At 43.7% G+C, this 23,215-nt stretch overlaps 1 protein-coding gene across 1 annotated transcript in view; it reads right to left on the bottom strand.

Moving 5' to 3' along the window:
* The window catches only part of OTOP2 (otopetrin 2), a 155,187-nt gene that overhangs the window by 12,330 nt on the left and 119,642 nt on the right, over positions 1-23,215 (bottom strand). The window contains exons 2-4 of the mRNA XM_077459601.1: positions 19,660-20,111; positions 7,471-7,607; positions 7,298-7,356 (exon numbers count right to left, since the gene is read on the bottom strand). Coding sequence (XP_077315727.1) covers positions 7,298-7,356; positions 7,471-7,607; positions 19,660-20,095 — 632 coding nt within the window. The 5' untranslated portion in view covers positions 20,096-20,111. The remainder of the gene's footprint in view (positions 1-7,297; positions 7,357-7,470; positions 7,608-19,659; positions 20,112-23,215) is intronic.

Raw genomic sequence — 23,215 nt, 5'->3', positions numbered from 1 at the left:
ATATGGTTTGTCGAGTGAGGTGGCTCAGGGGTATTTCTCCTTTCAGGAATTCGGTAGGCATCCACGGTAAGGCGCAGAGATCTATTGGGTTAATATGGTCATCTATTTGTACCCACAATTTGCAGGAGGAATGATGGAACCAATTAAGTATACGCGTAAGCACAGCTGCTCTATAGTATATGGAGGCATCTGGAGCACCGGCTCTTCCACGAATCTTGGGGAGCGATAGAGCCTCATAGCGTATCCGGGGATGAGCCCCTCCCCAAATAAAGGAGGAGACTAGTTGGCGGAGCTTCTTAAAGAACCAGGAAGGTATGGAAATGGCAATTGTTTTGGAACAAATAGAGAAACCGAGGGAGGACGTCCATTTTTAGGGCATTCACCCTGCCTAGCCATGATAGGCGTTCCTTTCTGTAGTTTAAGAGATCCGTCTTGGTTCTAAGCAGAAGGGGTGCATAGTTCAAAGAGAATAATTGGGATCTTTCCATGGGTATTTGGATTCCGAGGTAACAGATGGAGGTGGAGCCTGTTTTAAACGGGTACCTAGTGGAGACTTGGCGGAGGACCTCCTTGGACAGTGAGATGTTCAGGATTTCTGACTTAGTATGTTTTGCTTTGAAATTGCTCAGCTTGCCAAATCTCGTGAATTCCTGCATTATCTGTGGTAAGGATAGATGGGGTTGGGTTACAAACAGTAACAGGTCAACTGCAAAAAGCTCCAGCTTAGAATGAGTGGGGCCTATCGATACACCTGAGATGTTGGAGTTATTGCGTAAGGCGATTGCCAGGTGTTCCATGAAAGGAACATAGAGAAGGGGAGATAGAGGACAGCCTTGTCATGTCCCATTATGGATGGCAAATGTAAGCGATAATGAACCATTTACCCAAATTCTAGTGGAAGGTGAGGAATATAGGGACATAATTCGGGATAGCATTTTGGGACCCAGGCCTATCTGCTGCAGAGACATCTGAAGGAATTGCCAGTCGACCCGGTCAAATGCTTTTTTGCCATCGACCGTCAAAAGGCATAGAGGGATATCATGGATACGGGCATAGTCAGTAAGGCGCAGGGTTTTCAGGGTGTTATCCCTTGCCTCGTGGCCACTTATGAAACCCACCTGGTCAAGATGTATAAGACGGGGGAGCAGCGGCTGCAATCTAGTGGCTAATATTTTGGCATATATTTTCAGGTCCACTCCAATTAACAATATGGGCCTATAATTTGCACACAAAGTAGGGTCCTTATCTGGTTTTGGTATAATTGTAATGTGGGCTTCAAGCGTTTGTGGAGGAAACGCTGAGCCCTCCCATAGTGTGTTGAACACCTTAGCCAAAAATGGGGTCAGTAGGGGCGCAAATGTTTTGTAGAATATAGGGGTAAAACCGTTGGGACCTGGGCTTTTACTGGATGGGGTGGCTGCTATCGCTCCTACTACCTCATCTGCTGTAATTACTTGCTTTAGCTCTTCTATAGTATTGCCATCTAATATAGGGAGCTCAGTTTCCTCAATATAAGACTGTCTGTCGGGCTCAGGAGTGTGAGATGGGCTAGAAGTGTTTGGTAGAAATCTCTGAATGTTTGTGATACCTTGGAGGGCTCGCTAAGCATTTCTCCAGAAGGAGCCTGAATATGAGGTATAAATATGGAAGACGTGTTTGGATGAAGGGTGCGAACCAATGGTCTACCGCATTTATCTCGGAATCGGTACTGATGTAAAGCAAGTCTGTCTGCATAGGTACGAGCTGAGGCATTGTATAGGTCCTTGAGTTCGGAGTGAGCCATTGAGACCTCTGTAAGAGTCACCAGTGTAGGGGTTCTTTTATTTTGGGTCTCAAAGCTTTTGAGTTGCTGAGGTTATTGCAGCTGAATGAGTCTTTTTCAAGCAGGTCCCCATCTGAATAAAGATTCCTCGCAGGACAGCTTTAAGCGCCTCCCATTGTAAGGGTAGCGATGTGGTGTCCGAGGCATGATCTATTAAGAAATTAGAGATGGTTTCTGAAACCTTGTGGGAACATTCAGGGTTCGCGAGAAGGGAATCATTCAGCCTCCATGTCCATTCCCTTACCAGCATGGAAGGGATCAATAGTGTCAGATAAATAGGCGAGTGGTCAGACCAGACCATTGAGTCTATTTCACATTCAGGTGACCAATCTAAGCAGCTATGGTCAAGAAGGAAGTAGTCGATACGACTATAAGAGTGATGGACCTGTGAGAAGTGGGTATAGTTGCGATTTGTTGGAAACAGAACCCGCCAGATGTTGATTAAACGGAGGTCTTATATAGCCCGTTTAAATGCCCTTAGCTTAGTAAAGGAGATGAATGAGCGAGAGGTTGAGGAGTCCAAAAGTGGGTCCAGGGGGACGTTAAAATCCCCGCCTATGATTAGTTTACCTTCTGCAAATTCTGACAAGATCCCCATGTATCGCAGGGCAGTCCAAATTTGGCTAGTGTTTGGTAGGTAGAGGTTGGCTATAGTGAATTTGGTGCCTCATAGGGAGAACTTTACGAACACATACCTTCCCTGGGGGTCCGAGAGCTGGTCTATCACGTCAATTGGAAGCGTTTTGTGGAAGGCAATAGAAACGCCTTTAGTTTTCTGAGAGGGGTTTGTACTGTGGAACCATCTGTTAAAGTACCTGTTGGGGCAGGAAAGGGTGGAGTTTGTGTGGAAGTGGGTTTCCTGTAACAGTAACACATTGACCTGTTGTTTATGCATTTGGTAGAGGATATGTCCTCTCTTGGATGCAATATTGAGGCCATTTACATTGTAAGAGCAATCTTTCAGGCGAGGACAAGATAGTACTGTGTGGGCCATAGTGGAATGAGGATAAGAAAATCAGATTATAGACAGGGGGGGGGGAGAGGAGAAGGGGAGGGGGAACTTATAAGGTAGCAAAAAGTATACCAGGACAAAACTAAGTAAGGAGGACACCTCAGTAATCTAAGGGGTCCACGAAAACGGGACACCACACGAAAAATCACGTAAATAGGCACACTTCATGCCTGACCTATTGAGGGTGGAGGGTCGAGGTGGAGAATCTGAGCTGTGAGCCCAGTAGCATGAAAGGCATGTATAACTTTACTGAGGCACATCAGTGTAACAAGACATTTAAACAGAGCACACATCAGATCCTCCTTGAAGGAAGGCGGTGGTCTGCATGGGCAAATAGCTCCATACCAGCCTGGTCTCTCTCCTCCACAGAGGAGATATCATTCCGTGAGATACCTCACCAGGAGGGAGCAAACATTTTCAACACATATTATCTACAGACCCCAACAGGGGGTCCCTAAAACAAATCTGTGTAACAATACTGAGAGCATTTTAGGGTGAAGCCGTAAATAGACAACTATGGGAGCTCATGTGGATAGTGGCAAGAGACCGTGGACCCAGTCGGCCCATCTGTTGCCCCTCCAGCCGTATCCAGGTGGGACATTACTGCTAAACACCTAGAGAGTAGACCGGTGCAGTAAAGTATATCCCAGCCAGGTGTAGTACACTAGCAAAAGGCAGGGAGAAGGCCCGCCATTTTGTTGCACCAGCTGTCTTGAGGCATTAGGGTATGTAGCCGACCACCCCATCTCCCATCGTGGCATATCTGGCAGAATATATGGGGGAACAAGTAAAATGAGAAGAGGGGAGAAATAAAAAAAAACTTCTCCAAAAAAGAAAGGATGTGGCCTTTCCAGGAGACAAGGGATAGGCATTGTACTAAGATGGTGTTAGTCATATGGTGAGCATTGAGATAAGTCCAAGAAGTTGCTTGGATCTACTTTAATCTTCCGGAGAGGTAGGATGACATGGTCCAGGATCGACAGAGTGTGATCCGTACCTCGGATGTCTGCGGCGTTGTGGGAGAGGGTCACGTGTTTGTACCCTGGCGCGGTCATCTGGTAGATCCAGCCAGTTAGGTACATCAGTTGGGTCTTGCTCCAAAAAGCTGAAAAAAGGCTGGGAGTTGATCTGGGTCAGAGAGGACAAATTTATGCTCAGCTCTGGTCACTTAATGCTGAAGGGGTGCCCCCAAGTGTAGGTTGCTCCGGCTTGGCGTATCAGGTCTAGAAGTGGGCAGACCATTCGGCGCATGTGGAGAGTGTTGTGAGAAAGGTCTGGGTATAGGTGGATAGCAGAAATGTCAAAGTCCACGGGACCCAAACGCCATGCCTTGCACATAATTTCTTCTTTAAGGGTCAAATAGTGAACCCTGCACAGGACGTCGCGTGGGTGGTCACTATGTTCCCTCCTGCCCCCCCCCCCCCACTCTGTGCACCCGGTCTATCTCAATAGGGGACAAAGTCTCTCTTCCCTGTACTAGGTTGAGGATGGCAGTGACGGAAGGTTTCAAGTCTGTACCCGCCGTGGCCTCCGGTATGCCTTGTAGCCGCATATTATTCCTGCGGCTCCTATTTTCCCTGTCTTCTATGCGTAGTTGATGTTGATGAATACGGTGCAGGTGTTCCTTGGAGGTCCGCTCGAGGGATGTAATGCGTGCTGCATAGTTAGATTGAGTGTCAGTTAGGGCAGATATTGCGGTCTGATTAGTGGAGACCTGCTGTTGGTCTGGAGATCTTTGTGGAGTGAGGCCTCCATTTTGACCACCCAGGACTCAATCTCCGCTTGGAAGGCCACCAGAAGGGTCAAGGCTTCAGATCTAGGTAATTCTCCTGAGGCTTGAGGGGCCACATCTCCAGAGCCTGCATCTGCAAGTGGGACAATAGAGGTGCCAGATCTGGATGCTACACTTGGAAGGTCCAAGTGCTGGGACGGGGGGTCATCTGATTCCTTGCCGCTGTCCGTTGCCGGCTGAGCAGGGGGAGGGGGCTTGCCCTTCCCTGGGTTTCGAGCGGGTGCAGAGCAGGTATAGCTGGATTGTGCCCTGTTGTAGATCCGCTGACTCAGTAAATTGAGAGCTGTGCATGGACATGCTTTTCAGGGATGTGCAATGGCTGAAGTATAGCCTATCTGCTACGGGCGGTCACGGGACTCAGCAGGTCATTTCTTTAGCCAGACATGATCGTTCCGTTTCTCTGCAGAGTTGTACAGACGAAGACCACAGGTGGGCACTGATCTTGCTGGACTGCTTTTGTGGCTGTGTAGGTAGAGATCTGGGCTCATAGGGATGCTGTATGTGTGTGCATACAGCAGCTTGGGTGGACCAAGATGGCTGCCTTTTGTGGTTTCTGGCGTCATATCAGCAGCCCATGTACTAATGGGGGTAGATTCTTGAGGGTGTCCCCATCGATGTCCACAGTCCGCCAGGCCAGGATGTCCTGGGGGGTTAGTGAGGCTAGGATGGGGCCCAGAGGAGATGGGGGCTGTTGAGGTGTAGCAAGATGGCCGCCACTCTAGGTCTTTGGAGCCAGGGCCCTGACTGCAAATGGAGCCAGATAGAGGTGTATGCTCCCTTAATAACCCCTTTGGGGGTCTCTGCGGGTCAGGCTAGGGTGCTCCTGGGGGTGGATGGGGTCAGATTGAGCCCAGGAAAGACGGAGAGGCCGCTGGGTGTACAAAGATGGCTGCCGTCACTTATCAAGACCCTTCTGGCTGATTCTAGGGTGACACAGGGAGGACTTCGGGCCCCGGGTGGCAAGCTGGATGTCCCCGGCAATCAATAGGGGGAAAAACCTGTCTCTGGGCTGGGTATTCCGCCGGAGGCAGCGCCAGCCCGGTCTCCGGGTGGATTATGATGGCCACCGCTCTTTGCAGTAGGCCAAAGCTGCGGCCTGTCCCGCCAGGCAGCCAGAGCTCCGCGAACGGCTCCCCCGCACTCAATCTGTGCCCCAGCGTCCTGTGGGATGCCCAGGGCCCCCAGTGGGATCCGTTTAGTTCCAGTGGACGGGTAAGGCTCTGGGTATGCCCGCTATTTGCAGGAGCTCCCCCCGGGCATGTCTACTCAGGTCTCCGCTTGGCCACGCCCTCATGGGTTTGGTTTTGTCAGATAGAAGATGGAGTGGTGAGGATTATGAGTCCCGGGAGGGGTCCACGGGCTGGGAGCACTCTGTCTCCAGGCTGTAGTTGAGGGAGGAAGGAGAGGAGGGCTGGTATTTTCTGAAACTGCTGGAACTTTGTGCATTTTACTAAGGGGACATAGAGCTCCTGTATATGTTGGGACTTTACTATACTTCATCAAGGAGACATAGAGCTCCTGAAAGAGGAACCCTGCTATTGATCCATTAGAGACTGGCATTATTCTGGAGGGAGTGTAGTCCAGACATTTTGTGTACATAGTCAAGGAAATTTGTCCTCATTACACCAAGTTCAAATTGGGCATCCCATAACCTCTCATCCCTATCCAAGTTGTTTCCCCTAAATAAAACAAAAAAAAAAAAACAAGCCCATGGACTAGTTACTGGCTTTGTGTGGAAGGTGAAAAATGCATGTTGCCTGGCTGTGCAGGAATAGAGGGACCCAAAAATCCAGCGACTCTCTAGGGGGCAGCGCTACATGCAGTGGCTCATACGGGATTTCACTATAACCACCTGCATGGCCGTTGCCAATAGCAATCAACAGCAATCCAGTGAAGGACTGTGAATTAGTGGCAAGTGAGCCAGAGAGGAGAAATTGTTTGTGCTACCTGCATTTTGTAACTGTGTATATTCTGTGTATTGCGATACAGCCATAACTTTTTTTTTGTTTTTTGAGTTGCTGTCTGTATCCCATTTGGGGAAAATGTCCTTTTCTTCCTATTAAGTAGGTTGAGAAGAAAGCTCTCCAAAAAGGAAGGAAATACTATTTAACCTTTTGCTGGATCTCAGTCATTTAGATTTTTTTTTTAGCAATTTCCTGTCTACATACTCTCTCTCCAATGTTAACTAAAGCTCTGGATGGACTGTGAGGGACCAAGTTGTGAAAGGTTTGTTGGCTCAGTCACTTGCAGTCCCTAGCTGGAGTGTATGTAAAAGAGTTATAATGCAGAAACACAACTGGGAGACAGTTGTCACCTTGTAGACAGTTGTCACAAAGAAGTGCTTGAACAAGGAATTTATGGTGGGATCCCCAGGCATAATTATAGCTAATGCTGCAAATTTAAGAAGATTGAAAACAACTTTAGCAACTACTTTAACATGTTAAAGCTTATGTGAGACTTTAATGATTGCGTTTATAATTATTATATAGGATTTTTATAGTGCAAACAGTTCGCGCAGTGCTTTTCAAAACAATGGCTGATAGTAAAGTTACAATATGATTCAATACACGAGGAGTCAGAGGGCCCTGCTCATTCTATCTTAACTAATAAATCAGTAGGAGTGTCAAGATTGAATGTATTATGGATATTTCTCATCAAAGGATAGCTTTACCTGGAAATATTAGTGTGAATCTGAACACAGTGTTTGCTGGACACCCAGAGGAAATATGTCTGAAAAATATAATAGAATATGTATTAATACGCATGTCTAAATATGCAAAGGATTTATGTACAAGGTGAAAAATTGTTTGACCAAGAAGACAAAACCAAGATAATGCTCCTTACCTGGAGGATGATGAATGCGCTCTGCACCATAGGGTGAATAAGTTTAATTGGTGACTCACAATCAATGTAGCTTATGTAATATCCAATCTTAAATACATCTAAAACTAGACTGCAGATACCAAAAAACACCAGACCACCTGTGAAAAGAGACGAGAAACAATGACCTCAATGGATTTTGTATAATACTAAAGAAATCTATTATATTTTATTCAAAGGGTAGAATGGATCACTTTTAAGCAGATGCCAGGGGTGCTAGTAGCTTGACAATCATTGGTACATTGGACAAAAATGCTCATTAAATTGTATGTTTAGCATACAGTTCTGCATACATATACAGTATTTCTGTCATGTCACAATATGCAGCAACAGTATAGTTTTTCAGAAATGCTGTACATTTTATTTTATTGACGATCACGTGAACGCTGGTGTGTTCTGGAAAAAAACAGTGCCCATACAATGATCCTGGCACATCACCAGGGTTTTTTTCTCAAAGAATAGGTGCATTGTCTTTGCCCCTACCTACCTCTGAGCACCAGTCCTTGGTTCCACCCCCTACCCACCTCCCAGCACTGCCCCTTTTAGATAATACAGAACCAAGTAACATTTGCTTTACTAAGTAACAAAAAAAGCAGTAAAATAGATCCCCCACAGCAAACAATAGACCCACCAGGAACAATAGCTCCCCCCCACAATGGACCACCTACAACAAAATACCACACAGAAACAATAGACCCTCTAGCAACCAGCTATAATAGACTGCTCCCTCAACAGTAGATCCCTACCAGTGACAACTGACCCCCCCAGCAACATAAGATCCACCCCAGCAACAATAGACCTCCCCAGCAACAATCAACCCTTCTGCAGAAATAGATCCCCTCCAGCAACAATAGATCCATCAGCAGTGAGCATCAATAGACACTGTAGCACAACCCAGCACTCTTTGCCATTACATACATTCAATGGTGGAGGTGCCCGAACTGTGTTCCCGCTGAAAAAAAGCCCTGCGCATCACAATGTTTACTTTGTCAGAACTTTATTGACATTTCAATAAGTTCTTTTCACACAGCAGTGTTGCGATGCAGGAGCTTGCATTAAAATCCACAGCACTAAAAAAAGTACTGCACGCACTCATTATTTATACGCAATGCAGCTTAATACATAATCCTCTGTAGCCTTATTGGCAAGCCATTTTACTATGCTCTGAGCAGGTCTTTTTGCCTCTTGTCACGTGACTCTCTGCTGTGTATCACCTAGGTTTGGCAGGACCTGGCTCTGAAGATAAGGCCTAGCTCCACTGCCTGGTGCTGAAGCGGAGCCGATTACATTTTTTGGATGAGTTTATGAGCTAGCGTTAAGTGCTCAAGGCTGGATTGGAGCTGCAATTAGAATGGAGCTGAGCTCTGGAATCTAAAGCTAAAGCTGACATTCAGCTGCTGCCCTTTTCAGTGCTAGTTCAAATGACTAGAAGACATTTTATATAATATAGGTTGATAAATATCAGTATCAGTAAGGAAAAAAAACAGATAGTGGAATAAAGTAATCCTTATACCATATGTATTGTTGGAACTATTTTGTTTATGTATTCTAGTGTGTTTTATGTGAATGTTATTTTTGAACTCTTTATCATCCTATTTTAATGTATACAATGCCCAAAAATGGGAAAAAGTGAAAAGTGTTTGTCATGGGGCTTTTAGATGTATAAGAATATTCATTCAATGGTAATTCTACTCCTGCAGATAGTACTTTCAAGCAAAAGACAATTGCCTTCATTAAGCCAAAGCCAACTCCCGGCTAGGATTTGTTTTTTCTCAGCATTAACCACTCATTTTCGTAGGTGGGAGCTCGCAAGATTTCAAACAAAAATCCAAATCTAGCTAATCCAAAACCTTACCGGGTCTCTGGCAGTTCCCTTTAGTAAAGATAAGGGCTTGTTGGGGGTAGTGATATCATCATCACAACTCCAATCAGGTAGTGGTCAGAAGGGCAAGCAAGGAGAAGATAGCTGGGAGAGGGTGCAGACTGAGCTCCCTCCTCCAGTTGCTTCTGGCCACTGAGGATGTGTATGTCAGAGGGATTTTAGAGACTACAGCCTGCTGCTGGACTGTAGGTCTGCAAGTAAGGAAAGTGGAAGGGAGCCAGACTGAATTTCAGTTATTGTCACTGTTATTTGCCTACATATTGGAACAAATGCCCATTTGTTGCCCACATATTGTAAGGATTGACCACTTATTAACTACACATTGACATGACTAAATGTTTGCTGCCTATGTAGAACCACAGCTTAACCCAAAAGATGGAGTAAATATATACACTGGAACATTCAATGTACCAGATAAAGTCGTGCTTTATTACACATTTAAAATCCACATAATGGTGTCCGTTTAGTATATTTTGATATTTTACATCTCTGGAGTTCTCTGCTCTTCTCAGAGATATTTGTTCTCACCCATGTGGCAGTTTAATATATCATGTAGATCACTTCTCCCACTGAGAATAGAAGTGATCTACAAACGCTCTGAGAACCCTGAACGGCTTCTGTTTCTGTAATCTCACAATAGCTCAGGAGATTTCAGTATCAGAATCCAAAAGTGAAATACGAAGCACTCCACATACACTGCACATATTAAGTTAATAATAAAGATATAATCCCCCTACCCAATAAACAGACACCCCATAACTGTAAAACATTCTAATTAATACATAACATATGTGCATATTTATGCGAATGGTGTATTCTGAAATGATAGTACCCTATTTGTCATGCAGATATGCACCATTCATATAAAAACAATAAATATATATATTAAATAGTTCAAAGTAATTTTAAAAAAGCATAACAATAAAAATATTAATTAATTAATATTATATAATTAATTTATATTAATATAAATTAATATTAAAAATATTAAATTAACAATTAAAATAATAATAAATAAATACATAATAATAATAAATATAAAAAATAAATAATACCGGCGTATTAACATATACACTTATGCAAACGCAGTGTATACTGGACTCATCTGATGCTCTGAATTTTACAGCCACCTTGCGTTATCAGCGATGCATCATCTGCGCAGCTGTCAAAATTACAGCATCAGTTGTACTTCTGTAGCCACAACACTGCCTTTATATATATGCCTATATATATGTGTATATCTGTGTGAGTGTATGTGTGTGTGTGTATGTATATATATATATTATATATATATATATATTAGGGGTGCAACAGATCGTCACTGATCCGTGATTCGAATGGGTCACCCTGTTCGGATCGGCACACGCAGCGATCCGCGGTCTCGGCCTTAGGAAAGGTCGTGGCTTCGGCCTAGCTCTGGAGCGGCAGCTATCTTGGTGCACCCATCAGCCGTTTACGATTTGATCACTCTGTCAATTGATGGAGCGATCACTTGTAAACAAACGTCGGTTCCTCTCTCCCTTCTGTAAAGTGGAGGGGAGAGATTGGATAGAAGCAGTGCTGTGGGCTGGATCTGTAGTGTATACAGCGCTGCTCTGTAACAATTGCAGTCACAGTCATCCCTCCATACTCTGCCAATACTCTGCAATTCCCTGCCAATACCGTGCCAATAGTCTGCCATACCCTGTCAATACTCTGCCATACCCTGCCAATAGTGCTATACCGTGCCAATACCCTGCCAATACTCTGCAATGCCCTGCCATGCCCTGCCAATAACGTGCCAATACTCTGCCAATACCGTGCCAATACTCTGCCAATACTGTGCCAATACTCTGCCAATACCGTGCCAATACTCTACCAATACCGTGCCAATACTCCGCCAATACCGTGCCATACCCTGCCAATACTGCCATACCCTGCCAATACCCTGCCAATAACATGCCAATACTCTGCCAATACTCTGCCATACCATGCCAATAGTCTGCCATACCCTGTCAATACTCTGCCATACCCTGCCAATACTGCCATACCCTGCCAATACCATGCCAATACTCTGCCAATACTCTGCCATACCGTGCCAATACTCTGCCATACCCTGTCAATACTCTGCAATACCCTTCCAATAACGTGCCAATACTCTGCCAATACCGTGTCAATACTCTGCCAATACCGTGCCAATACCGTGCCAATACTCTGCCAATACTCTGCCAATACCGTGCCAATACTCCGCCAATACCGTGCCAATACTCTGCCAATCCTCTGCCATACCCTGCCAATACTGCCATACCGTGCCAATACCCTGCCATACCCTGCCAATACTCTGCAATACTCTGCCATACCCTGCCAATACTCTGCCATACCCTGCCATACCCAGCCAACACTTGCCAATACCCAGCCATACTCGGTAATATCCAGCCATACTCAGCGATACCCAGTCATGCTCAGCCAATTATTATTTGCTGATCCGAAAAATGATCCAATCCGTGACTCTGATCCCAGGAACGATCCGTTCCGTGAGTTTTTTGAAAATATATATACGCACACAAATATAAATATATACACACACAGATATATATATATATATATATCTGTATGTATGTATATATATATATATATATATATATATATATATATATATACACATATAAATATATGTATATATGTGTGTGTGTGTGTGTGTGTGTGTATGTATATATATATATATGTATATATATATATATATATATATATATATATATACACATATATATACATATATATACATATATATATATAATCTCTGTGTGTAATTGTATAGTTAATGTATTTGTAACCTGCTGTTGGTGTATTTTTCACTGCAGTTAAGAAAGTTTTTACTTTCATTTTTGGCCACGGGAGAAGGAAAAAGCTATTCTCTGGCAGAGATCTCCTGATATCTCCACCTCTGGGCTGGAGAAGCCAGAAAGGAGAACTTGAAAGAGAAGCACAGAGATAAAGTGGCATCTCTGTTTACTAAACATGCCGTTTCTGTTGCAGTCAATGCAGCGGTTCTGTGTTCTGAGATGAGAAGAGAAAAAATAGTTCTCCAGCACTCATCTCGGTATATTAACCACTTTCAGACCGGACCATTTTGCTGGTAAATGACCAGAGGTCTTTTTACACTTTGGCACTGCGCTGCTTTAACTGGTAATTGCGCGGTCATGCAATGTTGTACCCAAACAAAATTTGCGTCCTTTTCTTCCCACAAATAGAGCTTTCTTTTGATGGTATTTGATTGCCTCTGCGATTTTTATTTTTTGCGATATAAACGTAAAAAGACCGCAAATTTTGAAAAAAAATGATATTTTCTACTTTTTGTTATTAGAAAAATCCAATAAACTCAATTTTAGTCATACATTTAGGCCAAAATGTATTCAGCCACATGTCTTTGGTAAAAAAAAAGTCAATAATTGTATATTTATTGGTTTGCGCAAAAGTTGTCACATCTACAAACTAAGGTACGTTTTCTGGAATTTACGCAGCTTTTAGTTTACGACTGCCTATCTCATTTCTTGAGGTGCTAAAATGGCAGGGCAGTACAAAACCCCCCCAAATGACCCCATTTTGGAAAGTAGACCCCCTAAGGAAATTGATAAGAGGCATGTTGAGCCCATTGAATATTTTATTTTTTTGCCTCAAGCGATTGAATAATGACAAAAAAAAAAAATTTTTTTTTTTTTTTACACAAAGTTGTCACTAAATGATATATTGCTCACACATGCTATGGGCGTATGTGAAATGACACCCCAAAATAAATTCTGCTGCTTCTTCTGAGTACGGGGATACCACATATGTGGGACTTTTTGGGAGCCTAGCCGCGTACGGGGCCCCGAAAACCAAGCACCGCCTTCAGGCTTTCTAAGGGCGTAAATTTTTGAGTTCACTTCTCACTACCTATTACAGTTTTGAAGGCCATAAAATGCCAAGATGGCACAAAACCCCCACAAATGACCCCATTTTAGAAAGTAGACACCCCAAGCTATTTGCTGAGAGGCATGTTGAGTCCATGGAATATTTTATATTTTGCCACAAGTTGCGGGAAAATTACAAACTTTTTTTTTTTTTTTTTTTTTTTCACAAAGTTGTCACTAAATGATATATTGCTCACGCATGCCATGGGCATATGTGAAATGACACCCCAAAATAAATTCTGCTGCTTCTCCTGAGTATGGGGATACCACATATGTGGGACTTTTTGGGAGCCTAGCCGCGTACGGGGCCCCGAAAACCAAGCACCGCCTTCAGGCTTTCTAAGGGCGTTACAGTTTTGAAGGCCATAAAATGCCAAGATGGCACAAACCCCCCCAAATGACCCCATTTTGGAAAGTAGACACCCCTAAATTTAGGGGTACACTAGTGAGACTAGGTAATAAATGGCGGGTGCCCTGAAACTATAAAAAAATAACTAACCAACCAGCGTCACCTGTAACAGTTATATGGTGATTACTGGTGAAAGGGTTAACTAGGGGGCAATTAGGGGGCTTTATGCGGTAGTATATGGGGGTCCCTGGCGCTATAAAAAGCTGCAGCGAACCTAAATACCTACCTGCCTAACTAGCGTCACCTGTGACACTAATACAGCGATCAGAAAAACGATCGCTTATTAGGCTGGGTTCACACTGGAGCGATGCGGGAACGCCACGAATGCGCGGCGGGTTCCCGCATCGCATGCCTCCCGGCGGCAGTTCACACTGCCCTATGCGAACTGCTGGGAGTGTCAGTGAAATGTTACTGACACCCCCAGATCAGTTCGCATATCGCAGTGCGATCTGCAAACTCGGATCGCATGGTGTGAACACCCATGCGATCCGATTCTGCTGCGGGCCAAAAAAAGGGTCCCGTGCGAATTTGCGGCGGGTGCGGCGGGTGCGGCGAATGGCTGAACTCGAATCGCACAGAGATCGGATGTGATTTGCACTGCAGTGCGGTGCGAATCACATCCGTTCTCATAAACCGCTGCAATGTGAACCCAGCCTTAGTGACACTGGCGACGGGGGGTGATCACGGGGTTAAACCTTTATTGGGGGGGTTAGGGGGGTACCTTAGAACTAAAGGGGGCTAACCCTAACTGCCCTAACAGTTATTAGTCACAAATGACACCCGCCGGGTGATCAGGGGGTTAAACCTTTATTAGGTAATAAATGGCGGGTGCCCTGAAACTATAAAAAAATAACTAACCAACCAGCGTCACCTGTAACAGTTATATGGTGATCACTGGTGAAAGGGTTAACTAGGGGGCAATCAGGGAGCTTTATGCGGTAGTATATGGGGGTCCCTGGCGCTATAAAAAGCTGCGGCGAACCTAAATACCTACCTGCCTAACTAGCGTCACCTGTGACACTAATACGGCGATCAGAAAAATGATCGCTTATTAGGCTGGGTTCACACTGGAGCGATGCGGAAACGCCGCGAATCCGCGGCGGGTTCCCGCATCGCATGCCTCCCGGCGGCAGTTCACACTGCCCTTATCAAAGTTTACTAAACGGACACCAATATTATTAAAACTACATATATAAAGAAATCCATATTGATATAATCGTCAATTAAATAAATTCTGCTGCTTCTTCTGAGTACGGGGATACCACATATGTGGGACTTTTTGGGAGCCTAGCCGCGTACGGGGCCCCGAAAACCAAGCACCGCCTTCAGGCTTTCTAAGGGCGTAAATTTTTGAGTTCACTTCTCACTACCTATTACAGTTTTGAAGGCCATAAAATGCCAAGATGGCACAAAACCCCCACAAATGACCCCATTTTAGAAAGTAGACACCCCAAGCTATTTGCTGAGAGGCATGTTGAGTTTTTTGATCTGTTGCACCCCTAATGGATAATAACAGAACCTTTTAAAGCAGGATTAAACTCCCATTTTTCTGCAAGAATAGTATGCATACTTCAAAATCGAAAGATTTTGCCATTTGTTATGGTCAATGACATCACTGATGTATTTACACTGCATTCTACACTCATGGCACACTGTCTGTACCATGACCTGCTGAATGCCTTGCCATAGTGCTGTAGAGCTTTGTCCCTGGCATGGGTGCTCAATGTCAGGAGACTCCAGAGAGCTCCTTACTTTCTGAAACCTCACATGACTATTGTTCTTGATGGGGACTAGCTGGGACTTTACTACATGCCATCATGGCAACTCTGCATTCAAAGTGAGGCTTGGCTGATTCCGGTCTGTGCATACACAAGATTGAGCAATGACATGGCCGAAGGGTGGAAGCCCGGTTTAGGGAAGAAAAAATTATTTTTCAAAGATGGTGCAGCCTTCAGGGGAAGTGTGGAAAACAAGGGATATGAAAAAACACAGTAGGCATGATTATTACAACTAAGTAGAATGTTTAAAAATTTCAGGGTGAGGTTAGTGGTAAGAAGAAATTCCTCCACCTGCACTACAGTACACAGAGCCTCTTACCCAAAATTGTGGACCATCTAAGATATAAGTGGTCAACAAACACTCAATTAACCACTGGACACCACCAGATTCTCGGCAAGTTCCACAGGGGTAATGGCTTACATGTAGTCTTCCCTCATGGATAATTGCTCCAAAAGTCAGATTGCCAACCCATACATATCAGAAAGAAAAACAGAATCGCCTCATGTTGTAGTATTAAAAAGCACTTCAAAATGTATTAAAACTCCAGAATGCTCACACTATACACTATTCAAACGAGCATGCCATCAAATCAATCCAGCAAGATGGCTGCAATCCTCATGCATTGTGATGTCACATGACGTAACTCCACCCAATGCGTTTCATAATCAGAATACCACAAGGAGGTTCTGTTCTTCTAGGAAAGGCTAGTAAGCTTTTCCACAATTTACTAATGCTAGCAGTATAAGGATTAAAAATAGCTCATGTTGTTTAAGAGAGTTTAGTTCTGCTTTAACTTAGGCTAGCAGATCATGGAGGAAGACCCATTCTTGATCTTCTAATCACTTCCCATTTACATGATACAGGTGCAGCCAATGCTTACAATTCCTCACTTAGCAATATTTGGAGAGAGAGGGAAATGGGACTTTAAATCGTGTCGCATCACATTGTCCTCACTTAGCAATGTCTGTAATGAATCTTCCAGCTGCACAACAAGGGTGTCTCACAGCAATTTTCAGTCTGATCTCCCGGAACCCATGTGCTTCTCCAAGCTACAGGGGCAATGTAATCGCCATTATGACAATACATAATAGGTGCAATGAGTCATGGGTCTTGAGGTCCTACTACAGGTGTGTGCCTTGATAGCACAAGCAGCTCTGCTCTTTCTCCATATACTGAAAAGCAAAAGTAGAATGATTGGAGCTGTCACTTGATTGCATCTATAAATGCATTAAAAGGTGTTATTTAAAGTTTGTTGAAAACAATGTTTGTTGAAAACAATGATTGTTGTACATTGTCTTAAGGCGGGGGTGGATGGGATGAGGCAGCTTCTGACCACAGCTTAATCTTTATTAATATCTGTGACTAGGGATGAGCTCGGTGTTCGATTCAAATGCATGTTCGACTCGAACATGGGCCGTTCGCTTGTTCGGCAAATTCAGAACTTTGTGGACCGTTCGCACCAAATTCGTGTGGGACGAATGGCCCACAATGCACTACACCATCGCAGTCCATTGCTGGCTCATGATTGGCCAAGCATGCACTGTGATCCCGCATGCTTGGCCAATCACAGCGCCGGCAGCGAGGAGACACATAATTGGCCACAGGCAGGATGCCTGTGGCCAATTATAGCTCAGGGGGTTTAGTACATGCCCCACACTATATAAGGCCTCCAGCATGGTGGCCTTGTGTAGTGTGTTCCGGCATGCAGGGAAAGAGCTAGATAGGCAGAGACAGTGTGTTATTTTCTCAGGCATCTGCAGGAGTTAAAGTGGGTGTTGTGTGCCTCCAGCACAGTATACACCTGTAGCTACCCTTTTTTGCTGGTGTTCTCTAATACAGGCATCTGCCGGAGTTAGTGGGTGTTGTGTGCCTCCAGCACAGTATACACATGAAGATACCCCTTATTGCTGGTGTTCTCTGTTGCAAATCTTGCATATTAGCCTTTAAAGTTAGAACTTTTGATTTCGAACGTTCAAGTCCCATAGACTTTAATAGGGTTCTAAAGATCGTACGAATTTTCAGTCCGTTCGAAGGTTCTGGTGCGAACCGAACCGGGGGGTGTTCGGCTCATCCCTATCTGTGACCCTGGCAAAGAGACTTGCCACATGTGCAAGACCTACTACCATATGACAACCAAAGCTCTGCTTGAACTGAACCCTCTGGTTATATTCTTCCTACACTATACACATATACCGATAACACTGGTAGAGTCTTCATGCAAATATATGGAATGAGTACTCCAGATGCAGGATCCGGGAAATACAGCTCCCAGCAAAGTCCTAGCTGTCATAGCCAAACCTAGTTTTAACTCTGCACAATGGCAAGGCAATATAAAAAATGAAACCATTCTAAGAAGTGAAAAATAATGAGAGACAGACTATCACTGAGTAGTTCTGATCCTCATCCCAAAATCTACTGTATCTTCTGCACTTGGCTGCCCCCTGAAGCCTTTTATCATCCATATCTCCTAAACAGACTTGAATCATGGTCACTAGAAGACCCCCCCTTACACACTGGAGTATGAGAGGGTGGTGAACAGGACAGAATCATGTCTCACATGCCTAAAAAGGGGTCCTGCATGACTCTGAAACGTAGCCTTCTCTTGCTCTTGATGTGATCATGCTTTAATAAAAAAACTTTTGGACTCCATGATGTGCTGGCAAATATATTCATCAAGGCAGAATTATGTGCCGACAGTTCTTATCAATGATATACTCTTCCATTTTATTGCGTGTGTAAACTAATGTATTTGAATGTCAAACACAAGGGTTTATTTTACTAAAGCCAAGTAGACCGTGCATTTTGCAAGTGCTCCAAAGCTTAGTAAATTAGCTAAAGTTTCACTTTACAAAGAATATCCAATCACTTGCAAGGAAAACTTAAAAAAAAAAGCATTTTTGCTTGCACATGATTGGATGATGAAAGTTAGCAGAGCTCCCTCTCAGTTACTAAGCTCTGGAACAACCACACTTGCAAAGTGCACAGTCTATTTGCCTTTAGTAAATCAACCCCACAGCGTGACATCGAAGGTTGCTTGCAATTTAAACAAAGCTCGATGTCCAAAGAAACTTCTAATGCCACGTACACACGACCGGACTTTTCAACGGACTTGGTCCGGCGGACTGGAATCCGTCAGAAAATGTGATCGTGTGTGGGTTCAGGCGGACTTTTTCTTCCCAAAAGTCCGGCAGACCTAGAAATAAAACTTGCTTTAAATCTTTCCAGCGGACTCGAGTCCGGTCGAAAAATATGGTCGTCTATGTGCTAGTCCTACGGATTAAACCACCACTAGGGCAGCTATTGGCTAATGGCTATGAACTTCCTTATCTACGTCATCACGTTCGAATCCGCCAGACTTTTGGAGTGATCGTGTGTGGCCAAGTCCATTCGTTTGCAGCTGAGGTCCGCCGGACTTTCAAAGTCTGTCGGATTGTCTGCCAGACCAAGTCCGTCAAAGTCTGGTCGTGTGTACGCGGCATTACTGTCATCTACACCAGTGGTTCTCAACCCTGTCCTCAAGTCCTCCCAACAGGACATGTTTGCAGGTTTTCCTTTATCTGGCACATGTGCTTTAAATCAGAGTCAATGGCTTGGTATTTTTGACAGCTATTTTATCTAAGAGAAATTCCCAAAAAATGGCCTCTTGGAGGTACTTGAGGACAGGGTTGAGAACCACTGATCTATACTACTAAATTGAAGTCAATGGGAATCTGCTGGTCTGCATTTGACAAGATATTCAAATGCAGGAAAACAATGACTATGTACATGAGCCCATAAATAGTGGATAAATAAGGCCCAAGAGGATCTCAAATTAAACTTGCTCTAAATCACCCTTTAAAACATAAAAAAAATTCCAATGTTCTTAGCAACATAATTAAGATTAATGTAAGCATACTATCTATACATATGTAGTAAAGCATGCATCTGCAATTGAACATCTAGGTTACTCTCTATAAAAGTGATAATAAATAAATGCTTTCTTCCTATTGGTAATGATTGTATTAGTAGTAATAGTAGTGTCAGGAGTTAGAATAGAAGTAGGTGTATGAGAGGGGGTTTAGATATAGAATGGGAGAAAGGAGGAGAAAAAGCAGCAGAAGAGGCAGTAGACATAAAATTATTTCTTCTTATTTTAATAGTTGTAGCCTCTTTACCTCTCAACCACACAGGTCCTGCATGGGAATCTTTATAGAGAACTGCATTTTTTCGGCATGAGAAGTAAAATTGGAATATCATCCAGAAAGTGGAGAGCAGCATTAGTATAACAAGGAAAGCAAGGACTTCGGTGTCCTGCACTACGACCTCTTCCAAGGAACCACTGCTAACAAGAACACAGGCTATCAGACCAACGTTAATGGCCAGCAGTGCAGATAACAAGCGACCCCCTTTCTTCCAGACTTGGTTGTGAACTGATGGGCTACCTGGCACCTGATTTAGAACAGGCATTTCAACTTGGATCCCTGAAGAGGCCAATGCCATGGCATCTGTGTTAGAAACGGGACCTGCATCTTCTTGTACTGCATGGGGGCTATCTTGATTGACATCCTGTGGTACTTCCAATTCTTCCTGAGCTGCTTTTGTGCTGCCCATCTTTTACTTACTGGTCCTGGAAAAGACAAAAGGAAAAAAAATAACCTACATCCTTTAAGCAAGTCATATGTTTAGAGGATTGGCCAATGAGGCTCAGATTCCACATCTAAGTAATTAACTATGGAAATGTAAAGAGATTTATGTTTAGTTAATTCCATCTTAATGGTCGCTTTCTCTTATTGGCCTTGCAGCACCTTATGTACTAAATCTCTACTGGCATCATTCCATTGCAAAAAGGGAAGAACGGAAGGGGTTAACACAGTGGAAACAGCTGTAGCCATTTTAATTAACAGAAGACCAGTCATCTAATTTAAATGCAAATAAGTTTGATAAATCTCCTGCAGAATTCTGAAAGGTCACAGGTCATCACATTCAGTTCTATGCAACTCTAGAATGTCAGTGCAGCATTTTTTGCATAATATCAATGACATTTAAAGACCTCTGGCCTTTGATTGATAATTTTATGGTCACAAGGATGTGAAAAACTATTAGGATAGCCTTGTTGTGTTACATACTCATCAATACCAATCCCCCCTTGTTTCATATATTGTTTTATGTATTTAACTTTATAGCTGTTAGAAGAAACCTTAATCCTGAGATTAATAAAAAGGATTGCAGTTTTTATTTATCCAGAAAGGTCAGTACAGATCATTCTATACATGGTGTTAGAATAATGCAAAACACTATAACATTTCAGATGCACTGGCAGGCTCTGTGTTTCTCCAATGATGAGTTTCTTTTAACCTCTTGCCGACCGGCCACCGCAGCTTTACTGCAGCAGAATGGCATGGCTGGGCAAAACAACGTTACCTTATGTCGCTTCGCCTTTTAGCCAATAGGGGCGCACGCCGGCAGCGTGTGCATGGACCTGATGTGAGTGCCCGGTGGGCACTCTGTCAAAAAATCTATTTTTAAGCTTTTTGGAAAAGAAACGAGTTCCTCTCAGGGGACTAGAGACAGATTGTGTGTTCATACACAGTCCCATCCCCCTTAGAACACACCTAGGGAACACACTTAACCCCTTGATTGCCCCTAGTGTTAACCACTTGCCGACCAGGCTTTTTCATGTTTTTTTTGTTTACAAGCCTAAATCAGCATTTGCTAGAAACCTACTTCTAACCCCTAAACATACTTTTTTTAGCTGAGACCACAAAAATAAAATGGCGATCTTGGCAATTTCTTATTCTGTCACGTGGTATTTGTGCAGCAATTTCGCAAACAAAATGTTTTTGAAAGAAATACACTTTAAGTGGTTAAACACCAGCCGCTGCAGTTGTACTGCATCAGGTTGGCTCGATTATACAAAATCGCCATCATTGTATGTCGTTCATGTGATACAGCAGGCCGCAAGCGTGGCCAGTGGGCACGATGTCAGCAGGCAAACCGTTATTGCTCTGCAGAGAGGCAGAACACGGGGATCAGCCAGTGTAAACACAATGACAAGGGTGCCGAGAGTTATTTGTTCCTAGTGATTAGGAACAGCGATCTCGCTCCTCCAGTTACCCCATCCCCCATAGTTAGAAACCCCTCTTAGGGAACACATGTATGTAACCCTTTGATCGCCTTGGTGTTAACCCCTTCCCTGCCAGTGACATTTATACAGTAATCAGTGCATTTTTATAGCACTGATCACTGTATAATTGTCATTGGTCCCAAAAATTTGTCAAAAGTTTCCGATGTGTCCACCGCAATATCACAGTCCCATTAAAAAGCAGATCAGCAGATTGCCGCCATTACTAGTAAAAAAAATAATAATAATAATAATAATAAAAATGCCATAAATCTATCCCCTATTTTGTTGACACTATAACTTTTGTGCAAACCAATCAATATTTGCTTATTGCGAATCTTTTTACCAAAAATATGTTGAAGAATACATATTGGCCTAAACTGGGGAAAAAAATAGTTTTTTGGGATATTTATTATAGCAAAAAAAGTAAAAAAAATGTGTTTTTTTCAAAATTGTTGCTCTTCTTGTTTATAGATATAGAAATAAAACAACAGAGGCAATCAAATACCACCAAAAGAAAGGTCTATTTGTGAGGAAAAAAGGACGCCAATTTTGTTTGGGTAAAGCGTCCGTGCAATTGTCTGTTAAAGCGGCGCAGTGCCGTATCGCAAAAAATGGCCTGGTCATTGAGCAGTCAAATCTTCCGGGGCTGAAGTGGTTAAAGTGGTGTTCCAGACACCTAAAAAAATGTCACTTCCCCTTGGCGCAGGAAGGGCTTAGCTCTGCCCTCTCCCTCCTGTCAGTCATCTTGGACACGTGACAGATGAAGCCACAGCCGGGTGCCCACAGTTGCAATGCCGGCGCCGCCCAGCGGATCGGGGGACAAGCGCAGCTTCGACCCCCCGCATCGCTGGCCCCTGGAATAGGTAAGTGTCCGATTATTAAAAGTCAGCAGCTGCAGTATTTGTAGCTGCTGACTTTTAATTATTTTTTTTTTTAATGGATACACCTCTTTAAGTAATAATAAAACTAGATTTTTGACTTACTTGTAAAACCCATTTTTTGGAGTACATCATGAGACACAGGGCAGCTTTATTAATCCTTACTAACAGGGTTATGCACCACCTGTAGGTGAGCGGATACTGGCAAACAGACTGGAAGTTCCCTGCCAGATATACTGTAAGCATTCCCATAAGGCAGGTCCTCAGCTTTGTAGCAAGCTATATACCACAACACAGAGGTGAGGGATCTCTATTTCCTGTAATGTACTCCAAGAAAAGGTGTTTGCAGGTAAGTCATAAATCCAGTTTTCTTTATTGCACATCACAGGATACAGACCAGTTTTATTAATCCTTACTAACAGGAATGTCCCAAAGTATTGCTCAACATGGTCAACATGGCAACCACCAATGGACCAAAAATGAACCTCACACAGCAGCCTGCAAAACACTGCAACCAAAGGCAGCGTCCTCAGAGGCTCTAACATCCACCTGGTAAAATCTTGTAAGGCTGGTTTCACACTATTGCCGCATGCGGATCACAGCAAGGGTCCAGTGTGTCCCCTTTCACCATTTCAGGTCCGATTTCAACATGAATTTTTGGGCTGAATTCAGACCTGAAACAGACCAAAAGATGCACAGGACCCCTGTGCAAATTCGCATCAGACTCAC

The sequence above is a fragment of the Lithobates pipiens genome, unplaced genomic scaffold (genome assembly GCF_037356315.1).
Source record: "Lithobates pipiens isolate NorthernLeopardFrog02 unplaced genomic scaffold, aLitPip1_a1.2 Scaffold_28, whole genome shotgun sequence".
NCBI classification, from domain to species: Eukaryota; Metazoa; Chordata; class Amphibia; order Anura; family Ranidae; genus Lithobates; species Lithobates pipiens.
This window is presented reverse-complemented; position numbering and strand designations above follow the sequence as displayed.